The following is a 17,809-nucleotide window of genomic DNA, read 5'->3' on the forward strand; positions in this document are numbered from 1 at the left end:
TAAACCAAAATTGAAATTAATGTGAATCTTTTTGTATTTGGAAATAGATAACAGTAATAAAACTAGCATTTGGGGGATGGGAATAATTTGGTCAAATGGTACAAACTTTAAGTTAGGAAGAATAAATTCAAGAGATTTGTTGTACAACATGGTGCTTACAATAAAAAACAAACAAAAAACCTAATATTTGTAAAGCATCTGTAGAAGTGTTGAGGAAGCTCTAAGTAGACAAATAGTACCTAGCTTCAAGAATCTTAAATCTGGCTGGAAAGGCAAAAGATAGCCATGAAACCAATTTGAAAGCACCTAAGGGCTAATTCTGGTGTGCAGAGATTTCTCTTCACAGTTGGAGAAGGAGGGATCCATAGAGACTAAATTAGTCTTCAGGAAAGAAAGTGACTAGCAATTTTTAAAAGACCTGCTATGGGCCAGCAGTGGGTTATCCCTTTTACATAATTAGCTCATTTAATTTTCACAAATGCCCTATGGTAGATACCCACTTTAAAGGTGAAACTCAGGGAGGTAAGGGGCAGAAGCAGTATGAAAATCTTGCTCTGCTATAGACTGAATGTTTATGCTCCCCTAACATTCGTATGTTGGAATCCTAATCTCCAATGTGATGGTATTTGGAGATGGGGCCTCTGGGTGGTGATTAGGTCTTGGGAGTGGACCCCCCATTAGTGGGATTAGTGCTTTTATAAAAGGGACCCCAGAGAGATCCCATGCCCCTTCCAGCATGTGAAGACACAGCAAAAAGACTGTCATCTATGAACCAAAAAGTGGGGCGTCACCAGACACCGAATCTGCTAGTGCCTTGATCTTACACTTCTCAGCCTTTAGAACTGTGAGCAATACATTTCTGTCATGTAGAAGCCACCGAGTCTATGGTAGTTTTATTATGGCTCACTGAACTGACTAAGGCATACTCTCTGTAGCATTGCACTGCCTTCATGAAGACATCATTGGAGGTGTCTAGATAGACAACTTAATATGTGCTAAGCCTTGTGCTGAATGATTTATAGACATGATCTCATTTAGTCCTCATAACAACCCTTTGGGATAGGTTCTATTATTTATCAACCTTTTCCCATGAGTGGAATATGGGAAAGCTTACATGTCTAGTAAGTGTAGGATCCAAGACCTGAGGCTGCCGGATGTATCTGCTGTGCCAAAGATTTGTGTATCTACCAGTAGAAAAAAGTTCAGCCAGTTCCTGTGGCCCGCCAAGCCCCAAGGAGCCTGAGGAGCCTGCATAAGTTGCACAAAAGCCTCAGGACATTGGTGGCTCATCTTTCCTGGAGGAACTGACCACGACAAGGGTGTTTTTCAGAATTCCTGCTCACAGCACAATATCCACTTAGACTTTTGCTCTAACGTAGGTTTCTGTCCAGGTTACTGCAAGATCCATCATGTTTAACCCAAACTGAAATCAGGTGCATAACCTTTATTTGAATTTGGAATAATTCAAACAAATGGAGCAAAAGGCACATCTTTCAACTTACTCTCCAATTAGAGGGATGGCATCCGGAAAGTATTTCTGGAAGAAATCTACCACATCATTACTGGTTAGAAGTTTTTCAAACTCTTCAAAGGGCATGAACAAAGTACATGTGAATGATTTGTTCTGTGAGAAGAAGAGAAACAGAGTGAGAGGGGATACGGGGCCAAGTGATGCTGGCACTGTAGGTGGGTCCCAAAATCACAAGACTTCTTGCTGTGACCAGGGAGCTTTTGGAAGGAATGTCCAAGCAGACAGGAAAGGCAGTGTCACTTTATTCCCCTGCTCCCAAAGAAAAGCTCTGCCAAGTCCCAGGGGTGCTCTCCAGGTTCTTTGATTATTCGGACAATTTCTATATTGTAAACTCTCTATTTTCACACAGCAAATACTACACTCTTTTTTTTTTTTTTTTTTTTGAGATAAAGTCTCACTCTGTTGCCCAGGCTGGAGTTCCGTGGGGCGATCTGAGCTCACTGCGAACTCTGCCTCCCGGGTTCAAACGATTCTCCTGCCTCGGCCTCCTGAGTAGCTGGGATTACAGGCACGCACCACCATACCCGGCTAATTTTTTGTATTTTTAGTAAAGACGGAGTTTCTCCATGTTGGGCAGGTTGTTCTGGAACTCCTGACCTCAGGTGATCCACCCACCTTGGCCTCGCAAAGTGCTGGGATTACAGGCATGAGCCACCACGCCCAGCCTACACTCTTTAAATTACTAGTAGGTTGGTTAGATTTGACATCTCTTTTTATTCCTTTTAGGATAGTATTACTAGGCCCTGGATCCCAGGACAGATACCAACAGAAGGAAAAAGACCCCAACCAGAGAAACAGCTGTATCTACCTAGGAAAAAAGTCTCTAGGGTCTAATGAAAGAAAAGCCATGCTCTCTTTTTTTTTTTGAAACAGGGTCTTGCTTTGTTGTCCAGGCTGGAATGCAATGGGATGATCATGGCTTACTGCAGCCTCCATCTTCGGGGCTCAAGCAATCCTCCCACCTCAGCCTCCTGAGTAGTTGGGGATGTGCGTGTCACCATGCCTGGCATTTCTTTTTTTTTTTTTTTTTTTTTTTAGTAGAGGCAAGGTCTTGCTATGTAGGCCACACCAGTCTTGAACTCCTGAGCTCAAGCAATCCTCCCGCTTTGGCCTCCCAAAGTGCTGGGATTACAGGTGTGAGCCACTGCACCCATCCCCATGTTCTCTTTTGATAATGCATATTCCAGTGTACTACAGACCTTAAAGGCTGAATCGCTTCCTAATAGATAACCTGAATCTCTTTGGCTTTACTGGGAGGGCCATTTCCTCCTAAATTGTCTTTGGTGGAGATGACAGGCACCACCACACATAAACTCTTCTTATCCATTCATGTAAGTTAAATCTCCTTTCCAAAGTAAATAATTGGAAATCCTTCAGATTTTTCCTCAATAATCCCAAAGTTTCAAAACTATAATCACTAAATAGATTAAACAATGAAGAGATCAATTAGGTATATACATTCTAAGTACAAATGTAAGTAATAAACAACATTAATTACAAATGCAAAATTACAGTTGATAAAAAATTCTATACTACCATGTTAGGAAGTGCAATCATCATAAAGGTATTTCTAGGCCAAATATGCAGATAATTAGGTTCCATGGCATACTGCAGAAAAAAGAATATATGATTGATTAGTGCATTCATATAGCGAACCTATAAAACGGACTCAGCTTTATAATAGTTTCCACAGTAATTAAAACCAGTAGCATCTACACGATGATATGCGCATCTATTGCTACATAAAATGAAGTTGTCTTAGAAAACACTTTGTGTTCTGTCTTTATAAACTCAACCTTAGGTAGGTTTTTGATACCAGGTGTAATTCAAGATTTCAGAATACGTGCATGTGTGTGTATATGTAAGGAAAAAGACAGAGAGAGATAGAACATCGTATGTTCTCAAATCTTGAATCATACCTGGTATAATTATACCTGGTATATATGTACACACACATGCACATATCTAGATGTGTACATGTGTATATATGCACACATATATAAAGTATGCACATACATTATATATATTTATGTAATTTTTTTTTACTTTATATTTTGCCTTATTTCAGAACTTATCTATACTGGACAGAAAGGTCTTACATTTAAATTTCATGAGCCAAACCAAAATTTTAGAAACAAGCTTCTTATCATTTGTTTCCTATAACATAAATAATAGAGAAGAGTCATCTCTTTAGTGGGTCCTCTGTAATTACTATTAATACAATAACAGCCTGAATAAGTATTAATTGCTTGGGTAGATCAATTGACCAAAAGACCCAAGTGACCCACATTTTTGAAGGTTCCCAGGGGTATTATATACATAGAAATATGCAATCAATTTTCCACTTATTTCAAATTTGTATTATTTTCTACAGATGTTTTGAGAGCACCTTCCATGTATAGCTTACATAGTAAGAATACCGAAAAAACAGCATAGTCTTGGAGCTAACATTATTACACTGTATCATAGTTATTTGTGTCTTAGGTGAAGGGACTGTGTCTTCCTTGTTTTTTTAGCCTCAGACTCCCAAAGAAAGCCCAACACACAGACACAGAAATGAGTACGTGCATAACTCGTGACCTTACAGAGCAATCCAATAGGCAAGAGGAATACATATGAAAAGCGATTACTTCACTTTGACAGTAATACTAGTGGTAGAAAGCCATTTACCCAATCTCTTGCCCCCACTCCAACCATCAGAAGAGTGCAAGTGTCTATTTCATACATTACATTAAGAACAAAAGAAAAAAAAGACACAAAGAAAAATAGAGAAATTCTCACAAAGACTGTTTTTGGGCCATGTCAAAATGTTCCCATGTCTGAGTCACATTGCTATGCCTAAACAATGTTCTTAAAAGAGTGGAGATATTTTTTAAAACCATCAATTATTACTATTTATTATGTATACCTAGAAAATAAAGGGCTTTCTTAAATCTACTTTAGCAAGCACAGTTCTTCTTAAGTCTGGAACAATTTTTCAACAGAATTCTGTGATCCTGTATCCAGAGTTATCAGATTCTGGGCCATGAGAACAGAAGCTATCTGAAAACCAGGACAATAAGCACTAAAAAATTCGCGAATACATTTTGACCATGAAGATGAAACAGAAAGGTAATGAAATGTGAAACTATGGATTTTACTGGCGGATATTTAGTGTTTAACAACAGTATCCCATATTGACTAGCTATTTTACACTTGTCTGGATTTCAGAGGATAGATTAAATCAGCATCTTAAAAATGTATGCTTTATATGCAAATCAAGTATTTAATGTTGTTTGCACATCCATACTTATAAGCCAGTATCCTTATTGTTTCTGTTAGCATTTTTTTCCTTAACAAGTTCCTATACTTATTTGCTTATGACAACATGAAAAAATTACATACCACTTATTTGCCTCCAGTCACATATGGTTTAACCAGGAAATGAGAAAAACAATAGAAATCACTTTACAACAATTTTCTAGTCTTTTTATTTAATAACTATTATTTGATTTAATTATGCTTATAAGAATACTGGATTGTCAGTATACTGAAGGATTCATCATCAACCTGTTTTTTTCTTCCAAGAGAACATAGACAAATATTATTCAAATCCTTTATGTGTTTCCAGTAGGAGGGTTGTAACTTCCCCCTTCCCTTCCCTTCCCTTCTCCTTCCTTCCATCCTTCCTTCCTTCCTTCCTTCCTTCCTTCCTTCCTTCCTTCCTTCCTTCCTTCCTTCTTTCAAGACAGGATTGGGCTATGTTGCTCAGGATAGAGTGCAGTGGCATGATCTCGGCTCACTGCAGCCTTGACCTCCCAGGCTCAAGCAATCCTTCCACCTCAGCCTCCCAAGTAGCTGGGATCACAGGCGTGTGCCACCATCCCTGGCTAATTTTTGTATTTTTTACAGAGACAGAGTCTCCCTATGTTGCCCAGGTTGGTCTTGATCTCTTGGGTTCAAGTGATCCTCCTGCCTTGGCCTCCCAAATTGCTGGGATTACAAGCACGAGCCACTGTGCCCAGACGGCTCCTTTCTTTTTCACTCCAGAAAGCATATCAAAAAAGAAAGGACTGAGAATTGTGTTATTAAAAAGATACCCATGCATCCAATTTATTATTAATTACAAAGTTCTTGTGATAGGCCTCAAAATGGATCAAGACAAGCTGCTGAGAATCACTGCATTAGAATATGCATTTGCGCTCATGCAACAAGGGTTGTGGGAAGGGGTTGAGAAAGGGCAAGGACTTACATCTCCGTTCTTAGGTGGAATAGTCAACTCCATGTACCCATGAGGAATGTACTGCTGACTGTAATCAAAGCGAGGTTTCTTCATCAGGTGAGATCTGACAGTTGAATAGGCTCCATCACATCCTACAATGAGGTCACAAGTGACATCTTTGGGAACTTTGTCAGATCTGAAAAATAGAACAAAACATCCAAAAGAAAAATATGTCTAGTGGTGAAAATGATGATGTACCTCTGGGTATGAGAAGTAGTGGCTCCATAGATAACTTAGAAAGCTCACTTTTACATGTTTGACTTGGAGCTTTGAGTTAATAGACGTAACATTTAGATGAAAACACTTGTCCCAGTCGTAAGTTTGCTTATGAGAATAGCACAGCACCATACTGATTCATAAAGACGTGGTAGACCACAGACGTGTGACAGGATTTGAGATTTCTGCATGAAGGAGGAGAATCTTGAAAACAGGGCAAGTGTTCCAAGTGTACGAATGAATGTATGAACAACCACAGGATTTTCTAAGAACAATACATTTGGCTTGAGCACAGGTATTAGAAGAAAAGCTTAAGAAAAGAATACAAGGTAGGGAGAGAAAGGAAGAGGAAAAGAAGAGAATCTTGAATGTTAAGATAAAAGATTTTAAAACATTATTCTGACAAAAAGGAAACTGAAATTATCTATTAGGGGAATGATGTGTGAAGAGTTGCAATTTAAGAAAACTTCCTTGGCAGTTTGAAGAGAAGGCAGAATGCCAAAGGGAGCAGAAAACACGGATGAGGTGATGGCAACACATTATATTACATGTGCAGGGATGAGAGCCTGACGTACTGTCCTGCAGCTAGAAGGAGGAAGACAGACTCTGAAGCCAGTAGAAAGTAGGAGAGACTGGGGAGTGTTGTACATTTAATGGGAGAGGACAGGGGAAAGAACACATCATGAATGATTCTAATTCTTCAGGCATTAGTTCTGGGGAAGTCAGGAATGGGATGTGATTTGGGAGAGGTAGGTGATCAAGGTTTTAGATATGTTTGAGATAATGGCAAGATGTTCCAGCAAGGATGTTTGATGAGAAGTTAACATAAATTGATTTGAGCTTCTATAAGGATTTAGAACGAAGAAAGAGGCTTGGACTGGAAATGTTCATCTTAGAGATGTGGTTGTTGAACCCATGAGTGTGGATCCATAGCATATCGCAAGAATGGGATATGAGGCTTGGAACCTTAGAGGAAATAGAATCATCCAAGGAAAGGCAGAGAAATAGCACCTGGAAAGAGAACAGGAGGAGAGCAGTGGAGGGTCACATATATTTGAGAGAAGAGAGAGTTTGAAGCACATTAGAGTCACCAGTGTGGAATACAGTACAGTAGGAAGGTGAGCGAGTGTGAGAATTAAGAATTATTGGCATTGGTGTTCAGATGGCCACCAGGGCCTATTTGCAATCTAAAATTCCTTGAATCTAGAAACTATTTGGATGATCCTTTCAATAATCTTTTAACTCTTTCAAAAGAGCCAAAGAACAAAGTTTATGGATACAATTCTCCACTCCCAGCTTTCACCTCTGAAGTCCAAAACCTGACCCATAGTTACCCAAGCACTGTGATCATTCTTTCCTCTGGATTACATTTCAACAGCCTGTGGTTAAAGTGCATTTTCACATTGGGGTATTTCTCAGCAGCTGAGGAAATGGAGAAAGAGGCAGACAGAAATGAAATCTCAATTCTTACTTCACTTAATCAAATTGAAATATTAATTGTTTTCTGGGAACAGTATGGTAGAGAATTTTATTCATAACAATGTAAAAATAAGTTCACTTAAATGGTAATTTGACAACTGTTTGGTAACGATTTCAGTATAATCTGGTAGTAAAACAGATGAATAAAAATCAATTATCCTCATCTCAAAAAGAAAACATCCAACTGATTCTATTGTGCAAACTCTTGCATTGCTGTAATTATTAGCACCCTGGGAAAGAAGCAAGCATCACATATTTAAGGAGTCGCCTCTAATCCGAGGCTTTGTTGTGATTGGAAATATTCAGTCAAACTCCTTTCCTCATATTATGCATGTCTCTATATCTCTTTTTAGCTAGTTTTCTGGAATTCTGATTGAAGTTGTCACAAATAGAGATTGTTGATTTTAACACTGGAATAGTTAGGGGGAAAATGAGTAAGAAGCTTTGAAACCTCTCAATAAACTGAAACAAATTATTTTCGTAATTTTCTGTTTTGCCTGCTAGCACTCTAGAGAATTGAGTGAATTTCAATTTATGAACTATTAATTATGTCCTTGTTACAACAGTAAAATATAATTTTGTCCCTATTAATGCTCATGTATTCATCTATAAATATAGCCTATTTATTGTTCTTAAAGCTATAAATCAGAATACAGGTGTTACAGCTGGAATAGACCTCAGAGATGATTTAGCTCAAAATCCTTCATCTTAAAAAGGGAGTAGCTAAGATTCTGGAAGTAAAGGTAAAATGCCTGAGATCACACAAAGTGAAAAAATTAAGGACCAAACTCATCAAGTTGTATACATTAATTATGTATAGTTTTTTGTATGTCAAAATTAAATAAAAAGAATGTTGAATTTGAAAAAAATGGGGAAAATAAGGCAGAAGTTCTATTCCTGCCTATACTTATCTCCCTTCTTCATCTCAATCTTGTCTTATTTTACTCTTTTTTGTTTCAGTTTGATTTGGGGTTTGAAGATTTTAACTTTCTTGCAAAATCTGAGAGACCCTAAACCAAAGAAATTCATCTATGTATAAGAAGTAGTTTGGCAAATAACTTTCAAGTAATCAGAATTGACCTGATATACCAAGGATATATTTTAGAAACATAACATGTGTTTGTGAAATAAGCTTTTTAAAAAATTATGTTTATTTTTTACATAAGTGTATAGTATTACATCCTAAATAATTTTCTGTAGAACGTTAGTCCTGGGATATACTCCCTAAAAAAACTGTCCCATTGCCAAAGATTAGAGTAATGCTGAATACTTTGTCTTGGGCTGTGCTGCCCTGGTGTCCAGCCACATGTAGTGTTTGAGTGCTTGGAGTGTGGCTATCCTAAATTGAGATTTGTTGCCTGCATTGGATTTTGGCAAAGTAGAACAAAAAGCGTATATAAAAAGAATGACAGTGAATAAGTTTCTGATATTGATTACATATTGAAATAATATTTTGGATATATTAGGTTAAAATATCTTTTTTTTTTTTGAGACAGAGTTTCACTCTTGTCGCCCAGGATGGAGTACAATGGTGTGATCTCAGCTCACTGCAGCCTCCGCCTTCAGGAATCCAGAGATTCTCCTGGCTCAGCCTCCTGAGTAGCTGGGATTACAGGTGCCCACCAACACGCCCAGCTAATTTTTATATTTTTAGTAGAGATGGGGTTTCACCATGTTGACCAGGCTGGTCTCCAACTCCTAGCCTCAGGTGATCCACCCCCCTTCGGCCTCCCAAAGTGCTGGGATTACAGGCGTGAGCCACTGGGCCTGGCCTAGGTTAAAATATCTTATTAAACATAATACCACGTGCTTCTTTTTTTTTTTTTTTAACATGGTTAGCATAAATTTGAAAAGTATACACATGCCTGGTATTTGTGGCCACATGTTGGACTGTGCTGCTCTGGAAGATCCGCAATGCAGACCAAGAATATAATAAAAGCCCCGAGAAGTACTATAAGAAAAAAGACTGAAAACTTGTTTAATGCAGGATTTGTCAAACTTATTTGGCCACACATCCTTTGTCTGTTTGCTTTGGCTTAATAATTATTAACATCTCACAGAATAGCGGATGAACCGTGAAACAATCCCGCATGAAATGCCAACGTAGGGAAATCATGTAGCAACAATGTTTTCAGAGAGAAGGTTGTGCAGCTGGGGAGAAATGAGCATTTACAATTGATTAAATGTGTGGAATGAAAACCTCCCACATTTGATGCCTCATAAAGAAAGAATGAACTACATATGCCCAACAAAGTTTAAGAGTGAAGAGATTCAGCATTCATTTTATTGATGTATTTATGGCATTTATGAAATTGTGTGCCATGCAGCACATTCCTAGTGAAAGACAATTTGGGGAACTTCTGGTGTGTACACCAAGATTGTACCTTTCCCATGTTTTAAGTTCCTTAGTATTAGCAGATGTTTCATATATAATATTGGAGGCAGAAGTCATAATAATTAAAAGCATGGACTTTGGAATAAACAGACTCAAATTTAAATCCAGATTCTACCACTTATTAACAGTGTGATCCAAGCTCTCTAAGCCTCCATTTCACCATCTATAAAATGGAAATAAAAGTAATTTCCCCCTCATAGAGTTGTTGGAAGGGTTATGCAAATCTATGCATGTAAAACACTTAAGATAGAGCTTTGTGCTTCGATGAATGTTTGCTATTATTCTTATCTTGATAAATTAAGAGGATTTTTGAAAGACGGTGTCATAGGTCTGCTATACTGCTTTTTGTAAAAGCTGTTTATGGAGTTTTCTTGTTGTTTTGTTTTGATTTTTTTAGAGTTGACGTGTTGCTCTGTGGCCCAGGGCTGGAATGCAGTGGTGCAATTATACTCCTGGGCTCAAGCCATCCTCCCTCCTCAGCCTACCAAGGTGCTGGGATTACAGATGTGAGCCACCGCACCCGGCTGGTTCATTTGCTTTCTTGAGATCAACCTGAATATACCTAGAAAACTGGCTCCACTCCACCCATCTACCCATCCAAAATGCAGTCTGACAAATATAACTAAAGAAATACAATTAATAATAATACTAAACTCTCTTTCTTGTATCTGGTGAATCAACTAAAGTGAAATTCCTCATAGCCCTCCTCCTCCCAGTTCAATCCCATTAGATTCAATTACATTCAGTAGATATATTGAGGAGATTGTAGAGAAACAAAGATAAATCATGTACAGCCCCTGTTTAAAAATCAGAGTCTACTGGGCTCCAGCACGAGGGACTAGTTTAAAAGATAGTAGAAATATTAAGTGGCATGCTTTGCTGGGGATAAATCTGTTTAATACAAATGCTGAAGGGAGGAAAAGCAACTACAATGTAGGCTTAAACTTAGTAAGGGATACATGGAGTGTGACTGGATCGACTATGCAAGCTACAGATTTAATTTGTAATCCAGTGGCTTTTCCTTGAATAGGTAGGCTTTTTTTAGTTACACAAATTCAAAACTTCAGGGTTATATTTTACACCTTTCTCTTTCTCAACTTTCTATATCCCCTATCGATTTGTTCTCTTACACATATCATGAATCTACACTCTACTCTCCAGCCACATTACTATAGCTTTATTCTTGGTCCCTTCTGTGCCCAGAGATTATGGAAACGCCTTGAAGATTGCAACTCTTTCTCAGCCTTCACACTATGGCTTTTCATCTCTCTAAAAGACAAATCTTTATTATTATTATTATTATTGTTGTTATTATTATTATTATTTTATTATTGGGACTGAGTCTCTCTCTGTCACCCAGGCTGGAGTGCAGTGGCATGATCTTGGCTTACTGCAACCTCTGCCTCCTGGTTTCAAGCAATTCTCCTGCCTCAGCCTCCCGAGTAGCTGGGATTACAGGCATGTGCCACCACACTCAGCTAATTTTTTTTTCTTTTTGTATTTTTAGTAGAGACAGGGTTTCACCATATTGGCCAGGCTGGTCTCGAACTCCTGACCTTGTGATCCGCCTGCCTTGGCCTCCCAATGTGCTGGGATTACAGGCGTAAGCCACCACGCCTGGCCCAAAAGGCAAATCTAATTGTGTCACTTTGCAAATTGTTTGAGTTTGTCTATCGTTCCATTAGAGTGTGAGTTCTTCAGCGTGAACACTCATTCACTCAGTGCCTAGCAGACCATGGGGATTCAGTATATGTTGAACAAATGATTTCAATTCAGAGAATTGTCAGTGAAGTGGGTGCTAGCACCTGTAATCCCAGCTACTCTGGAGTCTGAGGTAGGAGAATCACTTGAGCCAGGAGTTCAAGACCAACCTGGACAACATAGAAAGACTCTGCCTTTAAAAAAAATTAAAAAAATTGGTCGTATGTGGTAGCATGTTCCTGTAGTCCCAGCTTCTTGGGTGGCCAAGGTGGGAAGATAGCTTGAGCACAGGATTTCGAAGTTACAGTGAGCCATGACTGCACCACTGCATGCCAGTCTGGGTGACAGCAAGACTTCGTCTCTAAAAACTTTAGGCAATTGATATTTTCAAGAAGGATTTTGTTTATTTATTTCTTTTTTTGAGACAGGGTCTCACTCTGTTGCCCAGGCTGGGAGTGCAGTGGCACAATCACATCACTCATATTTCATTGTAGCCTCGACCTCCCTGGCTCAAGTGATCCTTCCGCCTCAGGCTCTTGAGTAGCTGGGACTATAGGTACATGCTTCTACACCCAGCTAATTTTTTATTCTTTGTAGAGATAGCTTCTCTCCATGTTGCCCAGGCTGGTCTCAAATTCCTGGGCTCAAGCGATCCTGGCCTCAGCCTCTCAGAGTGCTGGGGTTACAGGCATGAGCTATCATACCTAGCTTCAAGAAGGACTTTGTAATGTACATAGTCTTGCTCTTCATAACCCATAAAAAGGAGCAGCAAACAAATCCAATAAATCATACGACAAGATTAGTGTCATGTGCTTTACTCAAAATGACAACTGGTGAATCAAAGCATTAGACTTACCAGTCAATAGATCCTTGTTTAGATTTTCTCTGCTTACAGAAAGAATATACTGCAAGAAAAGTAGAGTAGGATACTGTTTGTTTCTGGTGAATGGACAAATATAATTCTAAGTTATTCACTCAGCAATAAAACATATTTATTATTTAGCAGAGGGTTGCAAGCTTAGTTTTATAACCATTTCACTAAGTGAACTTTGTTTTTTTTTTTTTTGTTTAAAAAAGAACACTTTAACCAAACACATATAATACAATATCCAAGTTTACACTTAGGCTTATTCAAAGTTTAATACTTTAAAAATCAAATCCTTCTCTTGTAGCTAAAATATAATTTTCATCAAGAGAGTTCTGTTTTAAAAACACATCATAAATGTAATATTTTCAGCTTAGGTCTCCAAATTTAGCTCTTAGAAAAACTTCAGTCATGACAGTATCACTAGAATAAAAGTGCTATTTCCTGAAGAGACAACTTTGAAGGCTTTCATTTCAATGTAAAAGGTGTGAGTGCGTGTGTGTGTGCACACACGTGTGCGTGCATGTGCGTGTGTGTGTGTGTGTTGGTTGTGGTAGGGATGAAGATTGATAGGAATAGGACCAGTCCTTGCATGGAACATGTGTTGGTTGTTTCTGACTTTATAGGACAATTCAGCAAAGCTGACCCTCCCTTGAGGCAAGGTAGGCACAGTGCCTACGGGCCTACAATACTTTTTTATTTTATTTTTTTGAAACAGAGTCTTGCTCTGTTGCCCAGTTTGGAGTGCAATGGCGAGATCTCAGCTCACTGCAACCTCCACCTTCCGGATTCAAGTGATTCTCCTGCCTCAGCTTCCCAAGTAGCTGGGATTACAGGTGCCTGCCACCACACTCAGCTAATTTTTTTATTTTTTATTTTTGGTATTTTTAGTAGAAATGGGGTTTTGCCAGGATGGCCAGCCTGGTCTCAAACTCCTAACCTCAGGCAATCCACTGACCTTGGCCACCTAAAGTGCTGGGATTACAGGGATGAGCCACAGCGCCCAGCCACTTTTTTCCTCCTGATTTAAAAATAAACTAAAATCAAAACATTTTTATGGACTCTTAAAAGTATTGTAAAAATGTTTTGATTTTAGTTTATTTTTAAATCAGGAGGAAAAAAGTGGCCGGGCGCTGTGGCTCATCCCTGTAATCCCAGCACTTTGTGAGGCTGAGACAGGCCGATCACTTGAGGTCAGGAGTTTAAAACCAGCCTGGCCAACATGGAGAAACCCCGCCTCTACTAAAAATACAAAAACAAGCCGGGCGTGGTGGCACATGCCTGTAGTCACAGGAAGCTGAGGCAGGAGAACTGCTTGAACCCGAGAGGCAGAAGTTGCAGTGAGCCAAGATCGCGTTACTGCACTTCAGCCTGGATGACAGAGTGAGTGAGACTCTGTCTTGAAAGAAAGAAAGGAAGGAAGGAAGGAAGGAAGACGAGGGAAGGAGGGAGGGAGGGAGGGAGGGAGGGAGGAAGGAAGGAAGGAAGGACGGACGGAAGGAAGGAAGGAAAGAAAAGTATTATACAACAAAAAATATGTAATAATAAATCCAGCCTGAATTTTATTAATCTTTTTACCAATGAACCCATAAAATCTAATTTTTAATATTTATCATTTTTCTAGAAAAGGAGCCCATGGAGGCCAAAGTGCCCACCTGGGGCCCATTAAAGTCATAATGCAAGCTGGTAATTCAGGGTGAATCTATTCTTTAAAACTTTAAAGCATATAATTTTCCAAATTATGGGATATAACAAATATTTTTAACACATATATACTAATTTATAAATCTTCACCTCATCCAAAAATAGAAGTATACATTGACAGCTAAATCTATACTTGGTGTAAAAATGACTTGGTTAGTGGCAATGACTGAAGAGGAAATTCCGGTCTTTGTATAATTTAAAATGAACAGAAACATCTTCATTCTCTGCCTCAAAGCTAAGTTATTAATAGACTGTATTTCAACAGAAATCAAACTTGCTATTTAAATTATGTTAGGAAACATTCAAATTATAAAGGTTTTTTAATTTTTAATTTTTTTTAAATTTTTGAGACAGGGTCTTGCTGTTCCCCAGGCTGGAGTGTAGTGGCGTGATCATGGCTCACTGCAGCCTCAACCTCCCAGGCTCAAGCGATCTTCCCACCTTAGTCTCCCAAGTAGCTGGGACTACAGGTGCATGCCACCATGCCCGGCTAATTTTTAAATTTTTTTATAGATACACAGTCTTGCCATGTTGCCCAGGCTGGTTTTGAACTCCTGGGCTCAAGCAATCCACCTACCTTGGCCTCCCAAAGTTCTGGGATTACAGGTGTCAGCCACTGTGCTTGGCCCAAATTATGAAGATTAATTTACATGGGGAAAATATTTTCTTTCCACATCAGTCATCTGGGAGCTGACAGACTTGTCAGCCCTACAGGAACACCAGAATGTCCCTTTCTAGTCTACTCCATATCTTTGGACAGTATTATATCATAACTAAATATTTGAGTCATTCCCATCAAGTCTTACTTCTCCAATATTTATTCTACAAGATTGGTCTGATGAAGAATAAATAAGAATAAACAAGTCAAGCGCTATAAAGTGGCCTCTATAACCAAAAAGATAATAGTAAAACCTAAAAAAGTTTAGATACATCTTTGGAGACCTGTAAGACATTAGTTGTAGTACTGACTACCTCAGACATATTAGGAAAAAAAAGTTTATTTTCTCTATTCTCAATGCCTTCAAATGAGAATGTTTTCTGCTAAGGGGGAGCCATTTCTCTATTTTGAGCATAAGAAGTTAGGATTAAGAACTGAGGAACTCTGACCTGCTCTGTATATTAGGGAATATTTTGACAGTTTCCAGGGCAGTTTGGGGAGAAGATGGGAGGACCCAGCAAGACAAGAAGAATCTGGACATCACGTTGGAGAAAGTTCAAAAGAAAAAACAGCTGAAGGAGGGAGGCCAGGGAAGGGAGTCCGAAAGGATTTTGGAGGTCAAAATTTGCAGGTTAGAGATTTCTAAATCATTGCCCGTGCCATCCACAAGGAGGTCTCTTCATGACCCGTAGGTCTTCAACACACTCATGCATCTTTTGAGCGAGTGTTGTCTGTGGGAATTGGTGGAGGAGGTATATTTCAAATCCGGACCAACATGGTACATGGCCAATACCAAGTGAGAGGGAGTGGGGTACCAAGAGGCAAAGGAGGCCGAGAGAAGGTGGGCTCCTCAAGGATGTGAAGAAATCCCGGAGTCATGGGAATGGCTCTGTGCTCCCACAGGCTGTGGAACTGACCAGGTAAAGCAATTTTATGCAGTTCTTAAAGGGCAAGGAGGCCGCCATATTTAACTGAGATACAAAAGTGACGGTAAAGAAAAACTGAAGTATGTGGGGCCCCTGTAAATTTTGCATAAACTCGGTTCTTAAGAATTGAGAAGTAGCAGGAATGATGCGGGAGGGGCCGTTTCCTCCTTGTAATGCGTTGAAGGCCACAAAATGGGAACTCACATCAACGCTTTCACTCTCTTGGGGAATGTATGCACGCTCTTTCTCTCTCTCTCTCACACACACACACTCACACTCACACACACACAGACAAGGTGGTGGGGGTGATGGTGTCAGCTCCAAGTCCCTCTCCTCATTTAGCTTTTCTGATATTTGAACCGTATCTTATCTATGGATACATTATTGGTTCAGTCTCTGAAGCGGGGGCGGCTATGATGAGTTGGCCTTCCTCAGGACATTCCCTGTTAATACAAGTGAACAGTGAGACGATTACGTTGATTTCACTCTCAATTCAGTGAAAGAAGTAAACACCCGGAAGCTCGTTAGAAATGTTGAACCTCCGCCTCCATCCCAGTCCTAATGAATCAGAATCTTCATTTTAACAGGATCCCAGGTGAGTTTGAGAAGCACAGGTCTAGTTTCAATGAGAGCTCTGCTGAGGGTCAGAGACTTAGAAGAATATGAATCTCACTCAGACTCTGCACTTCATAAAAGGAGGCATAGCTGGTTAAAAATAAAGCAAGTTAGAGTTTTTCTCCTGTCGATGGATGTTTGGTGCATTCATTTTCTCTCAAGAAACAGAATCAGAAGGTCTAATTAGATAAAATACAAATACATATTTCCCCCTGTTCTGTGTGTTACTGTGTGAAAGATAAGGAAAACACAGAGCAGGATAATGAGTCTCCTTTCATAAACTCTCCATCTTCATCTGGCCTCTGTTGTTTTAGAAATCATGTAGTACTGAAAGCATTTCTGGATCATTCCATACATTCTATTATAAGCCCAATTTTGAGCAAGAGGGTGAGTTAGGGAAGGGCAACAGCATCATGAAACCTTCTAGATTGTTCTTGTACATTATGCTTGATGACAAATAAGATAGTCATCTTCTCTATCTAATTGAAAAGGAGAAAAGAAGGAAAGGCTGTCCCAGGTAGCAGGGCAGTGCAAAGGCAAAAAATGACACAGTAAGAGCAGTAACAGCTAATTCTTCTTGAATGTTCTGGGCTGGAGCTTGTTTTGAGTATCTCCTCTGAATAAACTTGCTAACTAGTATCTGTATTCCTGGGGTCTAGACTGAGCCAAGCAATGTCAGAGATAGGGCTGGAGAGAGAGGGGCCATCAAGCAAGAGGCAAGTTCCAGACGTTGACTTCCTTATAATCAATGCACAATGATCTCAGGGGTAAACCTACCTGAGACTTTGTCCCATAGGGAATTGTAGACTTTTTTCCTGAAAGAGAGTGGATCATTCTTGCTCTCATGGGAATACCTTGGGATACAATCTGAAATGAAGCCAGAAATATTGACTTCAATGACAGTAACATGGCATTATGCAAGAAATATAGAAGCTGATTTTTAAATGTAATTTCATATATTCTCCAAGAAATTTTAAAAATTGTGAAAGATCATAGAAGCCCAACGTGGTAGAAACTCCTTCAATGAAAATGGTGGTCCTGAAGCTCTTAGAACCAGCTTAAAATTTATCTGATCTAAATCAAATATCACAGATTGAGGAAAGTGATTTGTTGTTACAGAGGTTAAGTAATTTTCTCATCATGACAAAAAGGGAGATTATGAGGAGTAAAACCCAGGGCTCCTAACATTCAATGCAAAGTGTTTTCTTACACATGGCTGCTGCTATCTGGGAGAAAATAATAGGAATGCAAATAGCACTCATATTTACTTGTATTATCAGCTCAAAGACACATTGTCACTGAAAGTAGTATCAAGAAAAATACATCTATCACGTCTGTTTATATTACCAAGTGACACGTAGACGGTGAAAAGTTCTACAACATTAAGCTCCTATGATGAAAATCTACTATAGGCCCACCATTCTTTATCCAAACTCATGGGGCTTGATGGTTTCAGAA

At 39.1% G+C, this 17,809-nt stretch overlaps 1 protein-coding gene across 2 annotated transcripts in view; it reads right to left on the minus strand.

Annotated features, from left to right (window-relative positions):
* KMO (kynurenine 3-monooxygenase) overlaps positions 1-17,809 on the minus strand; it is a 60,391-nt gene that overhangs the window by 24,338 nt on the left and 18,244 nt on the right. For both annotated transcript variants that reach the window (XM_054479004.2, XM_054479009.2), the window contains 6 exons: positions 17,129-17,218; positions 12,440-12,488; positions 7,343-7,430; positions 5,763-5,928; positions 3,068-3,139; positions 1,503-1,624 (listed from right to left, as the gene is read on the minus strand). In XM_054479004.2, the coding sequence (XP_054334979.1) occupies positions 1,503-1,624; positions 3,068-3,139; positions 5,763-5,928; positions 7,343-7,430; positions 12,440-12,488; positions 17,129-17,218 (587 nt within the window). The remainder of the gene's footprint in view (positions 1-1,502; positions 1,625-3,067; positions 3,140-5,762; positions 5,929-7,342; positions 7,431-12,439; positions 12,489-17,128; positions 17,219-17,809) is intronic.

The sequence above is a fragment of the Pongo pygmaeus genome, chromosome 1, assembly GCF_028885625.2.
Source record: "Pongo pygmaeus isolate AG05252 chromosome 1, NHGRI_mPonPyg2-v2.0_pri, whole genome shotgun sequence".
Lineage (NCBI taxonomy): Eukaryota > Metazoa > Chordata > Mammalia > Primates > Hominidae > Pongo > Pongo pygmaeus.